The 17,832-nt window shown below is 44.6% G+C and overlaps 2 protein-coding genes across 6 annotated transcripts in view; one reads left to right on the forward strand and one right to left on the reverse strand.

Moving 5' to 3' along the window:
* The window catches only part of EIF2AK2 (eukaryotic translation initiation factor 2 alpha kinase 2), a 40,823-nt gene extending 29,849 nt beyond the window's left edge, over positions 1-10,974 (reverse strand). For 3 of the 4 annotated variants that reach the window (XM_058683037.1, XM_058683040.1, XM_058683039.1), the window contains exons 1-3: positions 10,858-10,974; positions 3,907-4,038; positions 2,923-3,043 (exon numbers count right to left, since the gene is read on the reverse strand). In XM_058683037.1, the coding sequence (XP_058539020.1) occupies positions 2,923-3,043; positions 3,907-4,025 (240 nt within the window). In that variant the 5' untranslated portion in view covers positions 4,026-4,038; positions 10,858-10,974. The remainder of the gene's footprint in view (positions 1-2,922; positions 3,044-3,906; positions 4,039-10,857) is intronic. The other variant, XM_058683038.1, reaches the window with a different exon arrangement.
* Positions 10,975-10,998: 24 nt separating this feature from the next.
* The window catches only part of CEBPZOS (CEBPZ opposite strand), a 50,654-nt gene continuing 43,820 nt past the window's right edge, over positions 10,999-17,832 (forward strand). For both annotated transcript variants that reach the window (XM_058683053.1, XM_058683054.1), the window contains exons 1-2: positions 10,999-11,198; positions 11,437-11,608. The gene's annotated coding sequence lies outside the window, so the exon portion shown is untranslated. The remainder of the gene's footprint in view (positions 11,199-11,436; positions 11,609-17,832) is intronic.

A 17,832-nucleotide genomic window follows, 5' to 3' on the forward strand; every position in this document is an offset into this window, starting at 1 on the left:
GAAAAACAAAGTAGTTAACTTTCTTGTTTATCCACGCAAAATACTATAACACTGTCTCACTCACCCTTTGTAAATCTCAAAAATGAAGACAACCAAAATTGAAGTAAAGCCATATCCTGGATCACACCTTAGTGGGAAAGATGAATATAATAGCACATTCCTTCCATTATAAGAATGGAATGTACTTTTTTTAATCTGACAAAAGCTTGTCCAAAGTTTTTCCATTTAATTAATCTTGTCAGAGAACTAACTTTTGGTTTTATTGACCATCTTTATTATTTCTTTGTTTTCTTGTACATTAACGTCTGACCTTGTTATTATTTTCTTCTGCTTCATTAGGGGAAGACATTCTATTGTTCTTTTTCTAACTTCTTGATTCGATTTTCTGGCTCATTAACAATTCATGAGTTTACAATTTTGCCTGATTTACTTTTCCCAATTTGAGTTACCAGGGAGACATCATCGAGTAAGATTTTTCAGGAAAGTATCTTGAAAGTCAATGTTTTCAAATGTTCAATATGTGAGAATGATCCTCTCTTGTCCCACATATAAATGAGCTCTTGTCTCATGTTACAGCCATTTCTCGACTATCCCTTGGCTTTTAACGTTGCTATGGACAGTATGATTTTTTTTCATTTTTATATACTTTTAAAGTATTTATTTATCTTTGAGAAAGAGAAAGCACAATCAAGGGAGGGGCATAGAGTAAAGGACACAAGAGGATCCGAAGCAGGCTCCACGCTGACAGCACAGAGTTTGATGTAGGGCTCAAACTCATGAAGCTGAAGTGGGATAGCTAACCAACTAAGCCACCCAGGCACCCCTTCATTTCTACATTTAAAAAAAATTGTTTTTAATGCTTATTTATTTTTGAGACCGAGAGAGACAGAGTGTGAGCAGGGAGGAGCAGAGAGAGGGGGAAACCCAGAACCTGAAGCAGGCTCCAGGCTCCGAGCTGTCAGCACAGAGCCCTACGCGGGGCTCGAGCTCACGAACTGTGAGACCATGAGCCAAGCCGAAGTCGGACGCTTAACTGACTGAGCCACCCAGGTGCCCCCGTTTTTACATTTTAAATAATTTACTTTTGGGGGTGCCTGGATGGCTCAGTCGGTTAAGTGTCCAGCTTTGGCTCAGGTCATGATCTCGAGGTTCGTGAGTTCGAGCCCCGCATTAGGCTCTGTGCTGACAGCTCGGAGCCTGGAACCTGCTTCAGATTCTGTGTATCTGTCTCTCTCTGGCCCTCCCCTGCTCATGATCTGTCTTTCTCTCTCTCTCTCTCTCTCTCTCTCTCTCTCTCTCTCTCTCTCAAAAAATGAATAAACAGGGGCGCCTGGGTGGCGCAGTCGGTTAAGCGTCCGACTTCAGCCAGGTCACGATCTCGCGGTCCGTGAGTTCGAGCCCCGCGTCAGGCTCTGGGCCGATGGCTCGGAGCCTGGAGCCTGTTTCCGATTCTGTGTCTCCCTCTCTCTCTGCCCCTCCCCCATTCATGCTCTGTCTCTCTCTGTCCCAAAAATAAATAAAAAACGTTGAAAAAAAAAATGAATAAACATTAAAAGAAATTTTGAAAAAAAAATTTTTTTTAAATAAAAATTTTTTTAAAATTAAAAAAAAAAAATTTCTTTTCTGCCTAGATGCTTGCAGGATTTTGTCATCACGCCTAGAGCTCAGGACTTTCCCAATGATTGATCGATCTTGTTCTTGGTGGCTCCGTATTTTTCTATGATCTGTTGTTTTAATCTGGATGCAGTCTTCCTTTATTTCAGAAACATTTTCGACTGGAATCTCTTCAGACAGCTTCTTCTGTACTCTTTACTCTGTTCTCACTTAGAACAGAGCTCTTGATCAGGCTCTCGATCTTCTGCCCTCCTGATACATCACCCTCCTCACAGTCCCTCCACCTCTTTGTCCTTTCCCACTGCACTGCTCACTTAGGAGGAGGGGTCCTGCCAGGACCTGTTGGCTCATTTCACCCTGTTTCCTTTCCCCATTCTTCTAACTTCAGAGGCTACCACTATCATTAGCATTCTAAATAGGTATGGCCAAGCTTTGCCCACTATCTCCTAGATATATCTTTCATTCAGGGCTTTACAGAAATGGAGACGGGGGGGGGGGGGGGGGGTGGAACTTCTGAATGTAAAAGAACTTGTGGGAGCACCTGAGTGGCTCAGTTGGTGAAGAGACCGACTCTTGATATCAGCTAAGGTAGTGATCTCTCAGTTGTGACACTGAGCCCCTTGTCAGACTCTGTGCTGATAGCGTGGGGCCGGCTTGGGATTCTCTCTCTCCTTCTTCCTAAGCTCCTCCCCCACTTGCCCTCGCTCTCTCTCTCAAAATAAATAAATAAACTTAAAAAAAGAAAAAGATGGGGTGCTTTGGTGGCTCAGTCAGTTAAGCATCCGACTTCGGCTCAGGTCATGATCTCACGGTTCGTGAGTTCAAGCCCCGCATCAGGCTCTGTGCTGACAGCGTGGAACCTGGAGCCTGCTTCGATTCTGTGTCTCCCTGTCTCTCTGCCCCTCCCCCGCTTGCACTCTGTCTCTCTCTCTCTTTTAAAAATAAATAAAACATTTTTTAAAACTTTAAAAAATAGGGGCGCCTGGGTGGCTCAGTCAGTTAAGCGTCCGACTTCTGCTCAGGTCATGATCTCACAGTTCGTGAGTTTGAGCCCCACGTCGGGCTCTGTGCTGACAGCTCAGAGTCTGGAGCCTACTTCAGATTCTGTGTCTCCCCCTCTCTCTGCCCCTTCCCTGCTCATGCTCTGTGTCTCTCTGTCTCTCAATAATAAATAAATATTAAAAAAAATTTTTTGTTTTAAAAACTAAAAAATTAATTAATTAATTAAAAAAAAAAAGAACTTGTGAATGGCTTTACTCTGTGAGGGTATTTTCTCACAGAGAAAAGTTAAAAAGGGCATTTACTCACCTTGTTTTCTTTATTAAGTATTTCAATCGCCAATTTGGCTGCAGCATTTCTGGCCTCCTTCTTCGATTTACCTTCAGCTTCTGGATATTCTCTCTCATCTATGATAACTTGGTATTTAAACCTGATTACAAAGACAATATTCATAAAATATTATAAAATTCATACATTATCTAAAGACAAGTGTTCTAATTACACTGCCTCCTGTGACTACCCTGAAGGTTTTAACCCATTCCACATAGAATTTAAACAGTCACCCCCAAACACCAAACAGCACGTCATCTTTGTTCTAAAGCTAAATTATTATTTTTTCTTTCTTTTAAGTTTACTTATTTATTTTGAGACAGAGACAGAGAGACAACAGGCAAGGGGCAGAGAGAGAGAGAAAGAAAGAGAGAGAATCCCAAACAGGCTCTGTACTGTTAGTGCAGAGCCTGACATGGGGCTTGAACTCACAATCTGTGAGATCGTGACCTGAGCAGGAATCAAGAGTTGGATGCTCAACCGACTGAGCCGCCCAGGTGCCCCCATAGCTAAATTATTGACTTCAAAATTGTACCAGAGTGGCCATTTTCCCAGTTCATATTTTATGGAGATATACCTTTTAAAAACCCCAGCAATCAGATGTGCTTGGGTGGCTCAGTCGGTTAAGCATCTGACTTTGGTTCAGGTCATGATCTCGAGGTTTGTGAGTTTGAGCCCCGCGTCGGGCTCGGTGCTGATAGTACAGAGCCGGAAGCCTGCTTCAGATTCTGTGTCTCCCTGCTTCTCTGTGCCCCTCCCCCACTTGTGCTGTGTGGCTATCAAAAATAAATAAATGTTAAGAAAAACAAAACAAACAAACAAGAAAACAGCAATTTGAAAGACCTAGTTGGCCCAGTCAGTCGAGCATGCGACTCTTGATCTCGAGGTTGTAAGTTCGAGCCCCACATTGGATACAGAAATTACTAAAGAAATACAATCTTAAAAAAGAAAAAAGCAATGTACCTTAAGTTATGTGGAGGTCCTGTCTTAGACAGTTCCTGATACTTAAGTACCATGTTGTGCTTCTGACAGTATACATTAAGTTCTTCTATAAAAAAACTTGGTGGACGATGATTGGCCATTTCTTCTAGTAACCTAGAACAGAAGAGATGTTTGAAAAAAGTAACACAGAACATATTTAATCTGATTTTCCCAGTCCAGTTTAGGAGACAAAACAGGGTAAGAAGAATCTTCTTTAGAAGACTCATCTCTGGGCACCTGGGTGGCTCAGTTGGTTAAGTGTCCAACTTCAGCTCAGGTCATGATCTTGCACCTCATGAGTTCAAGCCCCGCGTTGGGTTCTGTGCTGACAGCTCAGAGCCTGGAGCCTGCTTCTGATTCTGTGTCTCCCTGTCTCTCTGCTCCTCCCCCACTCACATGCACATGCTCGCTCTCTCTCTCAAAAATAAATAAACATTAAAAAAGAGACTCATTTCAGCCCCACATAAATACAGAGAAGACTTTGTTAAAAAATCTTTTTCTCTCATGAACTGCATACCAAAACTTTCTACTTTCATAACTCAACTGGCCAAAAAAGGAAAGGGATCTCTCTCTTCCACTCCACTCTCTGTTTCTAGTGAATGTCAGGTACAAGTTTATCTACCTGGCTGGGAAGGTAAAAAGGCTACAGGAGTAGAATCAGAATTCTTCATGCTGAGAAGAAAAAGGTCGAGTACATATATAAAGTGAAGTTTATGAAATCATTAAAGACTTTGCAATACAGAAACAGACTTCCATATGAAATCTCCAAAATCTTTCTTTGAAAAGTCAATTTTAGGTAAATTTACCTGGGTAAATTATGACCCCAGTTTATGGGTCTCATTGGACCAAGAGAGTAGTAATGACTTAAATCATAAGAAAAATCTAAAAAATATACAGAACCTAAATACAGGAGCTCAAACTATAAAACTTTTAGAAAAAAAGACATAAGGGTAAATCTTCATGATCTTGGATTTGGCAATGGAATCTTTGTTATCACAGCAAAAGCACAAGGAGCAAAAGAAGACACAGATAGACTGGGTTTTATCAAAAGTAGAATCATTTGTGTGACACAGGCCACTATGAAGAAAATGAATGTACAGAATGGGATATCTATAAATCATATGCTGATAAGGGTCTAATATCCAGAATACATAAAGAACTTTTACAACCCAACAACAAAAAGACAACCTAATTAAAAACTGGCAAAGGACTTGAACAGACATTGCTTGTAAATATTCTAGTACCCCAGGGTCCAGTCCTTGTATCTCCTCTCTCTTCTAACACTCACTCCCCTGGTGATCGCTTCTAGAATTATGGCTTTATTTTTTTTTTCAACGTTTTTTTTTTTATTTATTTATTTTTGGGACAGAGAGAGACAGAGCATGAACGGGGGAGGGGCAGAGAGAGAGGGAGACACAGAATCGGAAACAGGCTCCGGGCTCCGAGCCATCAGCCCGGAGCCTGACGCGGGGCTCGAACTCACGGACCGCGAGATCGTGACCTGGCTGAAGTCGGACGCTTAACCGACTGCGCCACCCAGGCGCCCCTAGAATTATGGCTTTAAATTCCACCTACACAATGGTGGTGTGCAAAAGAACACCTCTATCCCTCCCTCCTGACTCCTAACTCCTTCTGTCCGACACGCCGCCTCCTGAAATGTTCTTGGCTCTACCCCTTCCACTGCTTTTGCCTGGTCAACTCCTATTTCCTATAGATCTCAGCTCAAATGTCACTTCTCAGACATCCTTGAAGAGGTCCTGGTTTGGTGCTCTATCACAGCTCTTGTCCCCTTTACTGCAATTGCTTACATAACTGTGCGCCAAAAGAGTTCACAAGCTGTAAAAGGGAAGGGAGCAGGCTGTTATAGTAGTGGCTCAATAATCAATGACTGGATGCCAAGTATCTGCAGACCTCCCCCCCAGACCTCCCCCGCCATGACTTGTCACATGCTTTTCTCTTTGCTGTGAATGCAATATGTGAGCCCTCTGTCTACCAGGCAACTCCCACTCATCTGTGAGGCTCCACAAGTCTTCTTTGATGTTGGAGGGCCCACTAGTATTCCTCCAAGGCCCAGCCGCTCCACTTTGCCCAGCTCTGATAACAGCCCAGTGAGTTCTTTGGAAAGTAGGTTCTATGTCTTACTCATCTTTGTATATCAACACCCAGTGGGCAGTGGTAAGTGCTGAACAGTTGAACGGTATGCAGGAGAATGAAAGAATGACTCATTAAAATTAAATACTCCACGTTCAATCCCCTCGTCTTCTCCTTTTTCTTCATCTGCTGTTTTCTGTGTATCCTTTCTTCATTTATTCAGGAAATGTTTATCAAGTGTCAGGCACTGTTCTGACCATGAGTATATACAGATGTGCACAGGACAGATTATAACCCTACCTGCATTCCACTGAGGGAAGACAGAAAATGATCATGTACAGAAACAAATAAAAGCAATGGATAATATGATGATCAGATGGCTGAAAGTGCCGCAGTGAAATTAAATAGGGGTGCGGCATAGAGGATGAGCTCTGTTGGTGGGGACAGAGGGAGGTGGTTGTAGACACAGCGGTCAGGAAAGACCTTTCTTAGGAGGCAATATTTAAATGAAGACTGAGCAATGAGAAAGTCCATCATATTAAGATATGGGGGAAGAGTATCTCAGGAACCAGCATGGCCTTTGAAGGGATAACAAAAAGATCAAGGGGACTGCTGCACATTGAATGAGGGGGAAAGAGTAGGAAGTGAGACAGAGAAGTGGGCCAGTGCCACCCACAGACCTTGTGGTTCACGGTCAGAACTGGTGGATGTTACTACAATTGCAATAGGAAGTTAGTTACAGAAGGTTCTCTAAGTAGTGGGGGGATGTGATTGGATTTACGTTTTACAGGATTACTCTGATACTATGTAAAGAACAAGGTATGGGGGCAAGGACAGGTGTGGAAAGGGAAGCAGAGCACGTGCAGAAGTAAGGAGACCAAATAGAGGCGGCTGCAGTGGTTTGGGCGAGCGGTGCTGGTGCTCCCAGTGCCTGGAGCCCGAGCAAAGGTAAAGCCCTCACATGACTGCTTAGTGTCGTAGAGACAGGCTTTACAGCCACACAGATCTGGGCTACACCCTCTCTGAACCTTTTATTTATGACTTGAAGACAGGAATAAAAGCACCTGAGTTCAACGTTGTAGGGAATAAATCAGATGAAAAGCATCCAGCAGAGTTCTTCCCACACCATTAACCTTCAGTCAATGGTGCTCCTGGTCTGCAATTCCAAAATCCAAAAGGCACTGAAAATTGAGGTTTATTTTGTTTTCATTTGTTTGTTTTGTTTTTGATAGGTGTGTAGCCCCCTGTCTAGACCTGAAATGACATGAGCTAGTTTTATGATACTTTGTTGTCCACTTATACAGTTCACTACAGAAACTGTTTTATTAGAGAGTGCTGCCCCCAAATCCCGCTGAGAGCATGGTATAATAGACAGGATATATGCTGCCTTACCTTTCTAAAATCCAAAAACCTCTGAATACCAGAACACATCTGGCCCAAGGGTGTTTTTTTTTTTTTTAATTTTGTTTTTTTAACGTTTATTTATTTTTGAGACAGAGAGACAGAGCATGAACGGGGGAGGGTCAGAGAGAGGGAGACACAGAATCTGAAACAGGCTCCAGGCTCTGAGCGGTCAGCACAGAGCCCGACGCGGGGCTCGAACTCACGGACCGCGAGATCATGATCTGAGGCGAAGTCGGCCGCTTAACCGACTGAGCCACCCAGGCGCCCCGAGGCCCAAGGGTTTTTGATAAGGATCTGTAGATGTACCATAGGAACAGAACAGTGTCATTTACTTTGGTCACAACTATGAGACCATATGTCAGATTGGGAGGGGATCACAGACTTCAAAATAGCAGTTATGGAAGAGACCGTAAGTTCTCTCAAATGCTCTAAATCCTCTGTACTCTTAATTTTAAGTAACTGCCCATCATCAGAATTTAAGTGAAATATATGTGCAACCTAAGAAAGTGCTGAATTAACATGTTTGCAAAAGTACTTACAAGCCTGGAAAAAAGAAGCAGCAGGTTTCTTTTCCAACTACTGTAAATTAATCTTGTTTTAAATCTATGTTATCATTTTCCTAAAAGAAATCCCCACCTAAATCACTGACGTGTTATGTATCCATCTTACTCATGCCCAGAAGTCACTATGACTGTGCCTTTGCCCCTTCTGGCAGACTGTTAGCTCCTTGTGGGGCCAGCCCCCTCCTGGGCCTCCACAATGCTTGCCGCACAACATGTATCATCTAGTATCTGACTAATGAAATGAGTAAACTATAGGTCCAGGGTTATGGATCCTCAGGGTCAAATAAGCAAATGGAAGAAGAGCATAATCTGCCCCAAATTCAAAACTCCTAAGTGACAGCAAAGTCTATCTTTCAGCCCTCCTTCGGCAAGACATTTTTAGTGCTTAAGAAATCACAGGCTGGGAATGCAAACTGGTGCAGCCACTCTAGAAAACAGTATGGAGGTTCCTCAAAAAATTAAAAATAGAACTACCCTATGACCCAGCAATTGCACTACTAGGTATTTATCCACGGGATACGGGTATGCTGTTTCAAAGGGGCACATGTACCCCCCATGTTTATAGCAGCACTATCAACAATAGCCAAAGTATGGAAAGAGCCCAAATGTCCATTGATGGATGAATGGATAAAGAAGATGTGGTATATATACAATGGAGTATTACTCGGCAATCAAAAAGAATGAAATCTTGTCATTTGCAACTACGTGGATGGAACTGGAGGGTATTATGCTAAGTGAAGTTAGTCAGAGAAGGACAAATATCATATGACTTCACTCATATGAGGACTTTAAGATACAAAATAGATGAACATAAGGGAAGGGAAGCAAAAATAATATAAAAACATGGAGGGGGACAAAACATAAGAGACTCTTAAATACGGAGAACAAACAGGGTTGCTGGAGGGGTTGTGGGGGGAGGATGGGCTAAATGGGTAAGGGGTATTAAGGAATCTACTCCTGAAATCATTGTTGCACTATATGCTAATTAACTTGGATGTAAATTTTAAAAATAAATTTAAAAAAAACCACAGGCAATAGGAAGTCTCGTTATTCTGTAATTCAAAAGAGAATTTATGAATCGCCATTCATTAAACAGATATTTAATGAGAACCTATTATGTACTAGGTGCCCAGGCAGTACCAGTGAACAATAGTCTTGTGAACTTACTAACGGAGGAACTCAGACAAATCCATAAAAAATGTCACAGGCTTGGGGCACCTGGGTGGCTCAGTCAGTTGGGCAACCAACTTCGGCTCAGGTCATGATCTCGCAGTCCATGAGTTCGAGCCCCGCATCGGGCTCTGTGCTGACAGCTCAGAGCCTGGAGCCTGTTTCAGATTCTGTGTCTCCGTCTCTCTCTGACCCTCCCCCGTTCATGCTGTCTCAAAAATAAATAAACATTGGGGCGCCTGGGTGGCGCGGTCGGTTAAGCGTCCGACTTCAGCCAGGTCACGATCTCGTGGTCCGTGAGTTCGAGCCCCGCGTCAGGCTCCGGGCTGATGGCTTGGAGCCTGTTTCCGATTCTGTGTCTCCCTCTCTCTCTGCCCCTCCCCCGTTCATGCTCTGTCTCTCTCTGTCCCACAAATAAAAAAACGTTGGAAAAAAAATTTAAAAAAATAAAATAAAATAAATAAATAAATAAACATTAAAAAAAATTAAAAAAAAAAAAAGTCACAGGCTGAAAACTACCATGTTGAAAACTGAACCAGAGTAAGGGGGGACTGCCAGGGAAGGGAGGTGTTTTGTTTGTTAATAATAGACAGTATTCAGGGAAAGTTACTCTGATATAAGTGACATTGCAGGAAGCACAGGGTAAAACAGGGGAGTCTGGGTGGATCAGCGGGGTGGGGGTCCAACTTCGGCTCAGGTCATAATCTCATACATAGGTCATGATCTCACTGTGGCTGGGTTGGAGCCCCGCATCAGGCTCTATGCTGATAGTGGGGAGCCTGCTTGGGATTCTCTCTCTCTCCCTCGCTCTCTGGCCCTCCCCAACTTGTTCTCGTTCTCTCTCTCTCAAAAACAAATACACTAAAAAAGAAGAAGTTCAGGGTAAGGTAAAAGAACGGCCCAAGAAGGTATGGGGGGGGGGGGGGAAGAGCTTTCCAGGAAGGGTAAACAGGCAGTGCAAAGGCCCAGAGGCAAGCATATGCTTGGCTGTATCCCAAGAACAGCAATGGGGCCTGCATGGCCTGAGTGGAGAGAGCAAGGAGCCTTGTCTGTGCCATTTACGGATTTCTGATGAGATGGTAAGCCATTGGGATGATCCGAGCAAAGGAGTGTCCTGTTCTGATTAAAAGGACCCCTGGGGCAGCGGCAGTGTTGAAAAAAGACAAGGGGGAAAGGGTGGTACGAAGTTGGGGCAGGGAAAGGAGGAAGGGATGGGGGCGGGGGAAGAGGAGAGGAGGGGACGGGGCGGGGGGGGGGGGGGAGAGGGTGGGGGAGGGCTAAGGCCAAGCAATTGAGAAACAATTAGAACTGTCTAGGCAAGAGATTTTTAGCCAGGGCCTATTTAGCCAATCTATGAGAAGTCCAGGCCTCCGTATTTCCGATCTGTCTGTCACATTCCCCACGTATCTGTTTTCCACTAGATCCCCCCGCCCCCGCACCCCCACCCCACCACCCCGCCACCCCTGCCTGGGAAATTCGTTACTTGCTCTGACCGAAATTCTTCGCGGAAAAAAAACAGCTCTCAGTCGCCAGAGCGCTAAGGGATCCCCTCTCCAGCTGCGGGCCTCGGACAGCGCTTCCGCGCTGCCAGGCCGGGGTCGGCGGCCTCTACCTCCGCCGCCACTTCCCGGGCCGGGGCCGCGCCCCTCGCCGCGCCCAGCACCGCCCCGCGCGCTCGCCGCGCGCCCGGAGCCCCGCTGCTCACCGTGCACCGCCAATGCCGCTGCCGCTGCCGCTACCGCTGCCCGCCTGCCGGGTCCGGGCGGCTCGCTCTCGCTTTCCTTTTCCCCACCGGCTCCGCCTTCTATGACCGCGCGCGGCCCCTCCCGCACCGACTCGGGATCGCGGGAAACTCGAGTCTCCTTCCGAGTCCGCGCCGCGCGCGCTGCCGCCCACGTGCCGCCCGCTGCCCGCGGGGCGCGCGGGGACCCTCCTGCTGCACCCCCCGCTCCAAGCCCTCCGGCTTCCAGGTGTGTTTGCGGCCGGAAGGGTCCGCCGGGAGGGAGGGAGGACAGAGAGGTGTCCAAGCGCGCGTGGCGTGCCGGGGTGGGTATTATTCGCCCCATTTCAGGATCGAAGAAACTGAGTAAATTAACTCGTCCAGAGTCCTGCTGCTGATAAGTGGCAAAGTCAGCAGTCAACTCAGGGTCAGGCCTGTAAACACCGAAGTACTCCGTCCCTGTTCCCTTATGCCTCCTCACTTTCACGAGGCTGGGGATGAAGAGACCTGAAGGCCTAGCTTTCCTTCGGTCAGTTTCCACCCATTTGTCTATTCATTCAACAGGTTCTTGCCAGCGCTGTTCTAAACACCGGCCGCAGGTCCAGCCATTAGGAGAGCTACCTGCTCCCTGTGGGACCTCGTGGAGTTTTGCTCCCGAAGCCCCTACGGGTAGTCCTCGATTTATAAGAAACTGACACAGCGATTGAGGAGTCCTGAGGACTTATGATACGGCAAAGTAGGTACCCATTACTGTACCCATTCAACAGATAAGAAAACTGAGGTCTGAGGCACAGAGAAGTTCAGTAACACAGAAGTTAAGTAAGCCGGAGAGCTAGAATTAGAATTACAAGACTGTACCCTCAACATCTGAGCTAGAGTGAGGGAGTGAGGTGGTCCCAAGATGGACCTCCGATATACTATTGGTACTGGGCATTGGCTCTAGGAGTCATTGCCCACTCCTCTTCTCCATCCCTCCGGAGTTTCAGTGGCTAAACTGAATGGCTAAATTTTCGGTGGTTAAACGCTATATTTTCTTTAGAGCCCAGGTCCTAGGCAGAGGATTTAAATTATGCAAATATGAAGTACTGGTGGAAAGTTTGAAAGCTAGATAGGAGACAGAGCCATCTTTCTGTGGGATTTCCAGATGACGGAAAGCTCCAGAAATAGGAGGGATTTGCATGAGACTATTTACCAGGTTTGTGGGTGCGTGGTGTCTGTGACAGCAGCAACAGCAGTAGCAGTGACAGGTTTTCTGAAGGCCCTGAACTGCCCAAGAGAGTTTAAAGGCAGGAAATGACAATCTCAAGCATGGTCAGAGGACACAAGCTTTAATAAATGCCCAGAAGGACCTCTTATTTCATGTAGACTCAGGGCTGATGTTGCAGAAATTAGGTGCAGAGTCTACAGCTGCAGGTAACAGAATTTTGCAACACAAATTTAATTTGCAGCCTCTCCAGGTCTCTTTTATGAACATTGAGGGCATTGATTGGGAAAGAATGAGGCCCTGGGAATTTGGGGGGATTTGAGTGAATCCAAGTACTACTGCCTTCCCAAATACTGCTGAGCCTTCAACAGTCCTCTGCCCATGTTTGGTAAGAGTGGTACAGCCTGGTTTGAAGATTATAAAGTAATCACCTTGCAGGGAGGTGCTGATTCTCCAAATGCCCCATCCCTACCTTATACTTTCACTCCTAGAACTAGAATCAGATGCTAGCATGCCCCAGGAGGATACGGACAAGATCTGATCCAGAGGAGATAGTTTATGGAACAAAAGATTTGCAAACTTCCACTAATTTTTATCAGCAGAAACCCAGGAAATATGCATGGAAATGATTCGAAAGGTGGCATTTAGAAATGAGTGTAATTCAGATTATGCACTCAGTGTGCTGGCTCCAGCAGCTGGAAATGGCTCATTAGAAATGTTACTGCAACCTGGGCTCAGGGGTGGCCCCCATTAAATGAAATTGTGATGCCAACTAATACAGATAAATCAAAAATACTCAGGGAGTCAGGAATATTGGAGTAGAATGATGGCATTCATTCACTCCCTAGCCATGCTCCCCAAGAAGATCCAAAGGACCCTTCTTCCTCAGGCATTGAGGAAAATATTGGAGTGAGGATCCATTGGAGTGATGTATCCTTGATGTATCCTTGAAAAACTCTGTAATGCCTGACCACTGTAGGTTTAGAGAATGTCAGTGGGAGGTGCTGCCATTGGAAAAGCTCCCTAATTTCAGTGGGGATTATGGCAGGTATCTAAGACCCCCATGGCACTCACCCCTGCTCTGTCAACCCACAGCACTGAGCTCATGGAGAGTTCCCTGTGACCAGATGACTGAGAAAGAAAAAATCAAATGAAGCACAGTATACTGGCGTTAATCAGAAGTGGATTGATGTATTAAAACAGCCCCTCTGGAAGGTGGCCCTAAAGGGTATTGGGAGAAAGGAAATCCAGCAGGCAGAACTTTGAGCAGTACATTTCATTGTCACTTGGAAAGAGAGCAAGCCAGTGTCTTGCTCTCTTGAACACACCCAGTGTCTTGCAGGCTAGCTGGAGATGCAGAGATTTGGAAGGAAGAAGATCAGAGGGTTGGTCATAAGCGGTCTGAGGAAAATGGTGTGGGTGAACCCCTTGGACACTATGAGCATATAGTGAGTGTTCATCAAAGGCATCTACTACTTCTGAGGAGGCTTTTGAGGAGCAGGTGGCCAGGAAGACTTCTGTAGAGGTCAGTCAGCTTTTCCCCAGCACACCCAGTGCTTGTTCACGATGAATAAGGAGACGACAGCGGTAGCAGGGTATGGAATGTGTGAGTTCGTCGACGCGAAATTCTCATCAAGGCTCATCTGGCTGCTGAGCACCCAGCAGTCTCCCATCAGGGACCAACTCTGAGGCCCAGTGTCGAGTACCATACCCCAAGGTAGACCAAGCGGCCACTTGGTGGCAGACAGGTTACACAGGAGCCCTTCCATCTGGAGTGCACAGGGATTTGCCCTGTGGGGAGTGAGTATTTATTTCAGGTACGGATTTGCATTTCCTTCCTGCAGTGCTTCTGCCAGCATCATCATTGTTGGATTTTCTGTATACTTGCTCACCATCACGGCCTGTCTTGCTAAGAAACCCGTTTTACAGAAAAATGAGGCAGGATACTGACTGCTTTAGAATTCAGTAGTTTTATTATGAACCTCGTCACCCCAAAGCAGCTGGCTGTACAGGGCAGTAGGGTGGAGTATTGAAGGCTCAAGTGCAGCCCCAAGCAGGAGTATACTGAGTGTATACTCAGCTGAGTGTACTGTCCTTCATGGGCAGTGGATGTTCTAAACCAGATTGCTGTTTCTTTCATGGCCAGTACACCTGAACTCAGGAAACAGTAGAAGTGAGAGGGTTGTGTTCCACAATGAAACCTAGTCATGCCCTTGCAAAATAGTGCTTCCTGTTCCTATGACATTGGGCTGTGTTTCCAGTAGGAGACACATAGTTCCTTGAATAGGAATTTGAAACTGCATCTGGACATTTCAGGTTCATGATGCCATCAGGCCATCAAGGAAATAAGGAAGTTACCAAACCAGCTGGGCTGATTTATGGGAAAATAGTAATGTAGCCACACAATGGAGTTAGAGACAAGCATGTCTTTAACTCAGGAGTTCCTCTTGAGTTCCTTCTAGTAACTCCCTGTTCAATGATACATGTTAGTAGAAATCTACAGCTGTTCAACAAGACAGGACTGTTTAGGGCTCAGATCCTTCAGGATTGAAGGTTTATGTCACCCTACTGGCTGGGAAAATTTCTGAGGGCAAAGAGAATAAGGAATAAGGAATAAGGAAGTAATAAACACCAACTACAGTTTCATGACCTGTTGCATTTTTCTTCCTTGCTTTGTTTTTGTATTAGTAAACTTCTTTTCATTGCTTTTCCCTTTCCCTTTCTATGAGATTTGCTGGTAGTGGTTAATTTTATAAGATAGTCTTCTGGTTAGAGTGTCTTACGGTAGAATTTGTGACTAAAAGAGAAGAGGGAGGAATATCACATAGCCATGGGTATAAAGACTAGGGGCTCGGATAAGCATGTTTTCATTTGAAGAAGGGAATGGGTGCATTAGGTGGGAACATAGTTCTGTTGTCTGCTTGAAAGATTATTAGTGCAAGCAGTGGACTGCACGATATTGTTCATTTTTATTTAGCTTCCAATCTCACTCCTTTCTATGTCTCCCTGTCTCCTGGATTATAAAGTATGGAAAGTTAAAATCACATTGTCCAGATTTTTATGGAATTAAAATTCTGGAGTTCTGCCAATGACTGATGAGCCGTGGTGCAAGATTTGGAAGATGGAAGGAAGGAGAAGGCCATCCTCATGTGATAGAATGAGCTGATGAGCAAACTTCTGTGCTCATGACTCCAGGTGCCCTTGTCAGTTCTCCAAGGGTATGGTGCATCCGTGGCGGCAGCCGTGGTAGAAGCAGTGTCAGTGACAAGGTCCTGAGCTCTGGATGGCAGGTGCAGTGGAAGTCTCCTGGTTTTCATTCTGCCAACCTTTCCGACATATATGCATTCATTTCCCACTGAATCCTTATGCTTGACATACTTATAGTGGTTTCTGTTTCCAGTACTTCCCAAAGAGAAATCTCCCCCAAAATGGAGGCTACACTGAGGGGGTAGAGTTGAGAAGTGAAGGTTGAGAATCGGGCCCTTTTTTGAGCTCTGTATCAAGACTAATCTGAACCAGGCCCATCCTAGGCCAGTCAGTTGTAAGACTTCTCCCCTCCTCTTCTTTCTACTATAAGCCAGTATGTGTTTGATTTTCTGTTTATTACATCAAAAGGATCCTGACTGATTTATATTCTAAGTAACACTTCTTGGTTTTTGAAAAAAAAAGTCCCTTCGTTCATTAATTTATTCAATAAATATTTACTGAGTGCCTACTATGTGCAGCATTGTACTGGATACACGTTGATGGCACTATGTCCTTAAGTGTTTATATAGAAACTAGTTTCAAAAAGATAGAGTGTAAGAAAGGAAGCAGCCATTCAGTTGATCTTTATTTTTTTAAGTTTTTAAAAAAATTTTTTAATGTTTATTTATTTTTGAGAGAGAGTGAGCAGGGAGGGGCAGAGTGAGAGGGAGACACGGAATCCGATGTGGGGCTCAAACCCACGAACTGTGAGACCATGACCTGAGCCAAAGTTCAACGCTCAACCAACTGAGCCACCCAGGTACCCTTTAAGTTTTTTTTTTTTAAGTTTATTTATTTATTTGGTGAGAAAGAGAGAGAATGAGTGGAGGAGGGTCAGAGAGAGAGGGGGACAGAGGATCCAAAGCGGGCTTTGTGCTGACAGCAGAAAGCCTGAGGCGGGGCTCAAACTCACGAACCATGAGATTGTGACCTGAGCCGTAGTTGGACGCTTAACTGACTGAGCCACCCAAGCACCTCTCGGTTGTTCTTTATATACTCTAAATAGTAGCCTTTTATTTAGTAACTTCTTCAAGTCTCTGCCCTGCCATTTTACATTTTTGGGTTTCACTTTCTTAATGACACAGTTTTACTTTTTAAGATTTTTTTTTTTTTTTTACTTTTTAAACTACATCCAACCTGGGGCTAGAATTGACAACTCTGAGATCAAGAGTCAGGACTGAGCCAGACAGACACCCCACAAAGATGTTTAGATTTTAATGTAGCCAAAAACATAAATTGTGTCCTCTTTGTGCTTTCTGTTCCTTCTTTAAGAAATCTCACTCTAGTTATAAAAATATTATCTTGTATTTGCTTCCAAAAAACTAAAGCTTTAACATCTTTTTTAAACATATGGTTGTTTAATTTGCAAGAAATTCATTTTTGTGAGTGATAGAATGTGAGAATCTGATTTTACTTCTTCTGTATCATAACCAATTGTCTTAGTAGCAAATATGGAAGAGTGTAATTTCTTCCTAGATATGCAATGGCAGCCCTGTCCTCTATGGGTCAGTTCAACAGCTCTGTTTTGCTCTATTTGTCTACTCCTGCACCAGTCATGGGGGTCTGGGCATTAAAACCCAAGCCTCTGTTGCTGACAAGTCTCTCAGTAAATGGTGGCTTAATGTCATCTCTGATTATTACTTGGTCTCCTTCTCTGTTCCATCTGTGGTTTTGGGCCCTGATGAGTCCACTTACTCTACTGGGGGCTGAGAAATTCAACTAAAAGAATTTTTAAGAATTTTTATCCAGACTTTCTTGGTGTTCTGAGGGAAAGGTTTTCAGGTTATGTAATCCACCATACTACCAGAAATAGTAGTCCTGCAGTCTTTCTCAATGCAGATTTTAAAAAAAAAAAAATTTAATATTTTTTTTTTAATTTTTTTTTTTAATATTTATTTATTTTTGAGAGAGGGAGAGAGAGAGACAGAGTGCAAGTGGGGGAGGTGCAGAGAGAGAGAGGGAGACACAGAATCCGAAGCAGGCTCCACGCTCCGAGCTGTCGGCACAGAGCCTGATGCAGGACTCAAACTCACAGACCATGAGATCATGACCTGAGCCGAAGTCAAATGCTTAACTGACTGAGCCATCTAGGCACCCCTCTCAAAGCAATTTTATTTAACTTTTCTATGAACCCTTCTATTCTTCACTGTGACTAGCTATGGTGTAAAGATTAGGGACTGTTGAGAGGGTTCGTCCAAAACTTTCTTCACCTTCTCTCCTAAGTTCCACCTTACTACCTAGGGTTCTGTGGTCGAAAAGCCTTTATGCCAGAATGACACAATCTCTAATATTTAGCTTTGAATTAAAGGTTGTGTTAAATAGACATATAATGCCCCTTGAGAGTGGGGCCTCCACGGGGCTCACTGCAGGGACATACACAGAGTAGATGAGCAGTGAATGCATTTTCCTTGAATTATATGAGGATAGGATTTATTCATCTTAATTCAGTGCAGAGTTGGAATTAAATTCCCCCCAACAGTAAGTCTGAGATAACCACAAGTGCTTTGGTC

This window comes from Neofelis nebulosa, chromosome 9, assembly GCF_028018385.1.
Source record: "Neofelis nebulosa isolate mNeoNeb1 chromosome 9, mNeoNeb1.pri, whole genome shotgun sequence".
Lineage (NCBI taxonomy): Eukaryota > Metazoa > Chordata > Mammalia > Carnivora > Felidae > Neofelis > Neofelis nebulosa.